The following is a 6,378-nucleotide window of genomic DNA, read 5'->3' as shown; positions in this document are numbered from 1 at the left end:
CACCCTAACCCTCAAACTAACCCTAATCCATTAATTACCAACATTAACTTGACCTCTAACCTTTTAAAACAGTGAGATCTCTCTAACAGACCCACTGAAGGAACCGATCTAGGAAGCTGTGCTTGTTGAGCTCAGAGAAGTCTGTTCCTTTAAAGATGGCGTGCTGGTCCTTTAAGGCCAGCTTCTCCAACACTTCCTGTTCCACGTCGGTCCCCATGGCGATCACCGTGGAGACTGCCTGGTTGTTTCGCATGGCGTCGACCCCCTCCTTCAGCCCCTTCCTCCCGGTGACGCCGTCAGTGATGAAGACGAAGTTGAGCTCGGCGTTGCGTCTGGTCTGGCGGACGTTGAGCTGCAACAAGACGTGGTCTACGGTGTGTGAGATGGCCGGCCCCACCACAGAAGAAGACATGTCATGATAGTCCATGCTGGCCAGGCCCTCTAGGATGGACGGGAGGTCGTGTGTCAGATAAAAGGCCAGGTGGTGCTCCTCTTCTCCTCCGTACTGCAGCAGCGCCATGCGGGCTCCCTGGCCGGCGTTCTTGTTCTGCGCCAGCGTCAAGCGGTTCGCCAAGTGCTGGACGAAGTCACGGACTTGGTTGAAGTTCTCATGACCGAGACGCTCAGAACCGTCCAGAAGGAACACCAGGTCTACAGGTCGATCAACACACTGTGCCACCGCTGGTTCTGATGAAGGCAAAGTCAATGAACCCTCAGAAACCTTATCATTACTGTATAATGTACTACAAATTGACAAAATGTGTATATTGTCAGGTAGTATAACTCGGATGATGGAGTAATCTTGGGCAATGACAATAGAGTATGCAGTAGCAAGGAAAACCTTACCTGTTACGCAGGGAATGTCAGGACATACAATAATGGGTTCTAGAAGAGAAATGAAAAAGGTTAGGTTCTACCCACAACTGGTGGTGCCATTACAAGCTCTAGACCGAGTCTGAGCTGTCCAATCAGAGACCCCCGTCACGTCCTGCTCTAGACCGAGTCCAATCAGAGACCCCCGTCACGTCCTGCTCTAGACCGAGTCCTATCAGAGACCCCCGTCACGTCCTGCTCTAGACCGAGTCCTATCAGAGACCCCCGTCACGTCCTGCTCTAGACCGAGTCCTATCAGAGACCCCCGTCACGTCCTGCTCTAGACCGAGTCCTATCAGAGAAACCCGTCACGTCCTGCTCTAGACCGAGTCCTATCAGAGACCCCCGTCATGTCCTGCTCTAGTCTATAACACCAGTCAGAGACCCCCGTCATGTCCTGCTCTAGTCTATAACACCAGTCAGTCCCCCGTCATGTCCTGCTCTAGTCTATAACACCAGTCAGAGACCCCCGTCATGTCCTGCTCTAGTCTATAACACCAGTCAGAGACCCCCGTCATGTCCTGCTCTAGTCTATAACACCAGCCAGACCCCCGTCATGTCCTGCTCTAGTCTATAACACCAGTCAGACCCCCGTCATGTCCTGCTCTAGTCTATAACACCAGTCAGAGACCCCCGTCATGTCCTGCTCTAGTCTATAACACCAGTCAGAGACCCCCGTCATGTCCTGCTCTAGTCTATAACACCAGTCAGTCCCCCGTCATGTCCTGCTCTAGTCTATAACACCAGTCAGAGACCCCCGTCATGTCCTGCTCTAGTCTATAACACCAGTCAGACCCCCGTCATGTCCTGCTCTAGTCTATAACACCAGTCAGACCCCCGTCATGTCCTGCTCTAGTCTATAACACCAGCCAGAGACCCCCGTCATGTCCTGCTCTAGTCTATAACACCAGTCAGAGACCCCCGTCATGTCCTGCTCTAGTCTATAACACCAGTCAGAGACCCCCGTCATGTCCTGCTCTAGTCTATAACACCAGCCAGACCCCCGTCATGTCCTGCTCTAGTCTATAACACCAGTCAGAGACCCCCGTCACGTCCTGCTCTAGTCTATAACACCAGTCAGAGACCCCCGTCATGTCCTGCTCTAGTCTATAACACCAGTCAGAGACCCCGTCATGTCCTGCTCTAGTCTATAACACCAGTCAGACCCCCGTCATGTCCTGCTCTAGTCTATAACACCAGTCAGAGACCCCCGTCATGTCCTGCTCTAGTCTATAACACCAGTCAGACCCCCGTCATGTCCTGCTCTAGTCTATAACACCAGCCAGAGACCCCCGTCATGTCCTACTCTAGTCTATAACACCAGTCAGAGACCCCCGTCATGTCCTGCTCTAGTCTATAACACCAGTCAGAGACCCCCGTCATGTCCTGCTCTAGTCTATAACACCAGTCAGAGACCCCGTCATGTCCTGCTCTAGTCTATAACACCAGTCAGAGACCCCCGTCATGTCCTGCTCTAGTCTATAACACCAGTCAGAGACCCCGTCATGTCCTGCTCTAGTCTATAACACCAGTCAGACCCCCGTCACGTCCTGCTCTAGTCTATAACACCAGTCAGACCCCCGTCATGTCCTGCTCTAGTCTATAACACCAGCCAGAGACCCCCGTCATGTCCTACTCTAGTCTAGAACACCAGTCAGAGACCCCCGTCATGTCCTGCTCTAGTCTATAACACCAGCCAGACCCCCGTCATGTCCTGCTCTAGTCTATAACACCAGTCAGAGACCCCCGTCATGTCCTGCTCTAGTCTATAACACCAGCCAGAGACCCCCGTCATGTCCTACTCTAGTCTAGAACACCAGTCAGAGACCCCCGTCATGTCCTGCTCTAGTCTATAACACCAGCCAGACCCCCGTCATGTCCTGCTCTAGTCTATAACACCAGTCAGAGACCCCCGTCATGTCCTGCTCTAGTCTATAACACCAGTCAGACCCCCGTCATGTCCTGCTCTAGTCTATAACACCAGTCAGACCCCCGTCATGTCCTGCTCTAGTCTATAACACCAGTCAGACCCCCGTCACGTCCTGCTCTAGTCTATAACACCAGCCAGAGACCCCCGTCATGTCCTACTCTAGTCTATAACACCAGTCAGAGACCCCCGTCATGTCCTGCTCTAGTCTATAACACCAGTCAGACCCCCGTCATGTCCTGCTCTAGTCTATAACACCAGTCAGACCCCCGTCATGTCCTGCTCTAGTCTATAACACCAGTCAGACCCCCGTCATGTCCTGCTCTAGTCTATAACACCAGCCAGAGACCCCCGTCATGTCCTGCTCTAGTCTATAACACCAGCCAGAGACCCCCGTCATGTCCTGCTCTAGTCTATAACACCAGTCAGAGACCCCCGTCATGTCCTGCTCTAGTCTATAACACCAGTCAGAGACCCCCGTCATGTCCTGCTCTAGTCTATAACACCAGTCAGACCCCCGTCATGTCCTGCTCTAGTCTATAACACCAGTCAGAGACCCCCGTCATGTCCTGCTCTAGTCTATAACACCAGTCAGACCCCCGTCATGTCCTGCTCTAGTCTATAACACCAGTCAGAGACCCCCGTCATGTCCTGTTCTAGTCTATAACACCAGTCAGAGACCCCCGTCATGTCCTGCTCTAGTCTATAACACCAGTCAGAGACCCCCGTCATGTCCTGCTCTAGTCTATAACACCAGTCAGAGACCCCCGTCATGTCCTGCTCTAGTCTATAACACCAGTCAGAGACCCCCGTCATGTCCTGCTCTAGTCTATAACACCAGTCAGACCCCCGTCATGTCCTGCTCTAGTCTATAACACCAGTCAGACCCCCGTCACGTCCTGCTCTAGTCTATAACACCAGTCAGAGACCCCCGTCATGTCCTGCTCTAGTCTATAACACCAGTCAGACCCCCGTCATGTCCTGCTCTAGTCTATAACACCAGTCAGACCCCCGTCATGTCCTGCTCTAGTCTATAACACCAGTCAGACCCCCGTCATGTCCTGCTCTAGTCTATAACACCAGCCAGAGACCCCCGTCATGTCCTACTCTAGTCTAGAACACCAGTCAGAGACCCCCGTCATGTCCTGCTCTAGTCTATAACACCAGCCAGACCCCCGTCATGTCCTGCTCTAGTCTATAACACCAGCCAGAGACCCCCGTCATGTCCTGCTCTAGTCTATAACACCAGTCAGACCCCCGTCATGTCCTGCTCTAGTCTATAACACCAGCCAGAGACCCCCGTCATGTCCTGCTCTAGTCTATAACACCAGTCTGAGGCTCACCACTTACCGATTCAACAGGAGGATGTTGACATGTCAAATTATTATTATTTTTAAAATTTTTACTCCTTTTTCTCCCCAATTTCGTGATTTCCAATTGGTAGTTACAGTCTTGTCCCATCGCTGCAACTCCCGTACGGACTCGGGAGAGGTGAAGGTTGAGAGCCATGCATCCTCCGAAACACGACCCCGCCAAGCCGCACTGCTTCTTGACACATTTGCTCGTTTAACCCGGAAGCCGCACCAATGGAGGAAACACCGTACAGCTGGTGACCGTGTCAGCTTGCAGGCGCCCGGCACGCCACAAGGAGTCGCTAGAGCGCGATGGGACAAGGACATCCCGGCCGGCCAAACCCTCCCCTAACCCGAACGACGCAGGGCCAATTGTGCGCCGCCTCATGGTTCTCCCGGTGGCGGCCGGCTGCGACACAGCCCGGGATCGAACCCAGGTCTGTAGTGACGCCTCTAGCACTGCGATGCAGTGCCTTAGACCGCTGCACCACTCGGGAGGCCAATTTTGACATGTCTTAAGATATCATCTCTTGCTTTAGGAGTAACACTTATATTAATAATAGTCTCACTGGAGCAGAGCACGGTCTCCATCCTGTCTAATAGTCTCACCGAGGCAGAGCACGGTCTCCATCCTGTCTAATAGTCTTACCGGGGCAGAGCACGGTCTCCATCCTGTCTAATAGTCTTACCGGGGCAGAGCACGGTCTCCATCGTGTCTAATAGTCTTACCGGGGCAGAGCACGGTCTCCATCCTGTCTAATAGTCTTACCGGGGCAGAGCACGGTCTCCATCCTGTCTAATAGTCTTACCGGGGCAGAGCATGGTCTCCATCCTGTCTAATAGTCTTACCGGGGCAGAGCACGGTCTCCATCCTGTCTATAAAGTTATCCGCCACAAGGTCAGCGAAACGCGTCATCCCCGTCACGCGATCATGCCTCTGGCACGCAATGGACTCCAGGCTCTCATGCTGTCCCTCCCGGCCGAACATGTCCCCGACCCCGATGGCGTTCACGTCCACGCTGGGGTCGGCACAGAGGTAGGTCAGCAGAGAGTCATCATCCCGCGGGTCGAAGCGCCCGTCCGTGATGACCACGACCGACACCTGTTATGAATGGAGCGTTAGGCCACATCAAGACAGAGTTCACTTTCCCTTCCACATGGGGGCAGCAGCAACCGTTCAGATAGGTTACAGATTATTTAGCCACAGACCCCTAGATACTGTATAGCAAGAACATACATAATCATTGGCTGGCTAAGTGGTTCACAACACACCTTGGCTCTGGTCCGCCGGCTGTCCCTGATCAGGTGGTCGTAGGCGAACTTCAGAGCGGAGGGAGTCCAGGTGCCCCCGGCTATCCACTGGAGGTTCTTCACAGCCACCTGCAAGGCAGAGATGGAGACTGTTAGCCTGCTGAGCTAAAGGCATTAGCTTGCGGAGTAGTGCCAGTCACTGAACCAGCTACATGTACCTTGAAGGCAGCGATGGAGTCTATGTTGGAGTCGTTGAGTCGGATGGCCTCGAAGGTCCCGTTGTGACTGTACTGCACAACGCCAACCCTGGTTCCTGAGGAGAGAAGAAGGGATCTATGACAATGTCTGTACCTGTGAACCAGAAGTGGTTTGGTGAACCATGCTGATGTGATGAGTCATCATCCATGAGACTTGCTTTATTGCCTGGGCTTTAGCTCAGCAGACTACCAGGAGACCCATGTTACACAGGTAGTTGGAAAGTGCTGTATCTGAAGTGGTCATCTTTTACCCGTCTCTGAATGTGGGTGTGTTGCCATGGAGCCCAGCCTGTTGATGGTGTTGATGACAAAGTTCTTCTCCAGGGTGAAGTTGGTCAGACCCACCGACTCTGAGCTGTCAATCACAAACACGATGTCCAGCGCCCCACACCGCTTCTCACAGTCTGCAGGGGCAACACAGAAACAGGAACAACATTGGAAACAGTTTTGGAGCTTTAAATCTTTATGCATTTCATATCCACCAAAATGCCTGTCAATTCAATACAATGTCGTTGTCCCTCGAGGGGAAATTTCATTTGGCATATCAAATCAAATCAAATTGTATTTGCCACATGCGCCGAATACAACAGCTGTAGACTTTACCGTGAAATGCTTAATTACAGCCCTTAAACAACAATGCATTTATTTTTAATAAAAAAGTAAAATAAAACAACAACAACAAAAAAGTGTTGAGAAAAAAAGAGCAGAAGTAAAATAA

The 6,378-nt window shown here is 52.2% G+C and overlaps 1 protein-coding gene across 1 annotated transcript in view; it reads right to left on the bottom strand.

Moving 5' to 3' along the window:
* Nucleotides 1–6,378, bottom strand: part of LOC121562597 (collagen alpha-2(VI) chain) — a 52,498-nt gene continuing 46,120 nt past the window's right edge. The window contains exons 28-33 of the mRNA XM_045215372.1: nucleotides 5,912–6,064; nucleotides 5,622–5,716; nucleotides 5,425–5,532; nucleotides 5,002–5,254; nucleotides 847–885; nucleotides 1–687 (exon numbers count right to left, since the gene is read on the bottom strand). Of these exons, the coding sequence (XP_045071307.1) occupies nucleotides 83–687; nucleotides 847–885; nucleotides 5,002–5,254; nucleotides 5,425–5,532; nucleotides 5,622–5,716; nucleotides 5,912–6,064 (1,253 nt within the window). The 3' untranslated portion in view covers nucleotides 1–82. The remainder of the gene's footprint in view (nucleotides 688–846; nucleotides 886–5,001; nucleotides 5,255–5,424; nucleotides 5,533–5,621; nucleotides 5,717–5,911; nucleotides 6,065–6,378) is intronic.

Source organism: Coregonus clupeaformis, unplaced genomic scaffold, assembly GCF_020615455.1.
Source record: "Coregonus clupeaformis isolate EN_2021a unplaced genomic scaffold, ASM2061545v1 scaf0433, whole genome shotgun sequence".
NCBI classification, from domain to species: domain Eukaryota; kingdom Metazoa; phylum Chordata; class Actinopteri; order Salmoniformes; family Salmonidae; genus Coregonus; species Coregonus clupeaformis.
Note: the sequence above shows the minus strand (reverse complement) of the source record. Positions and strands in the feature narration are given on the sequence as shown.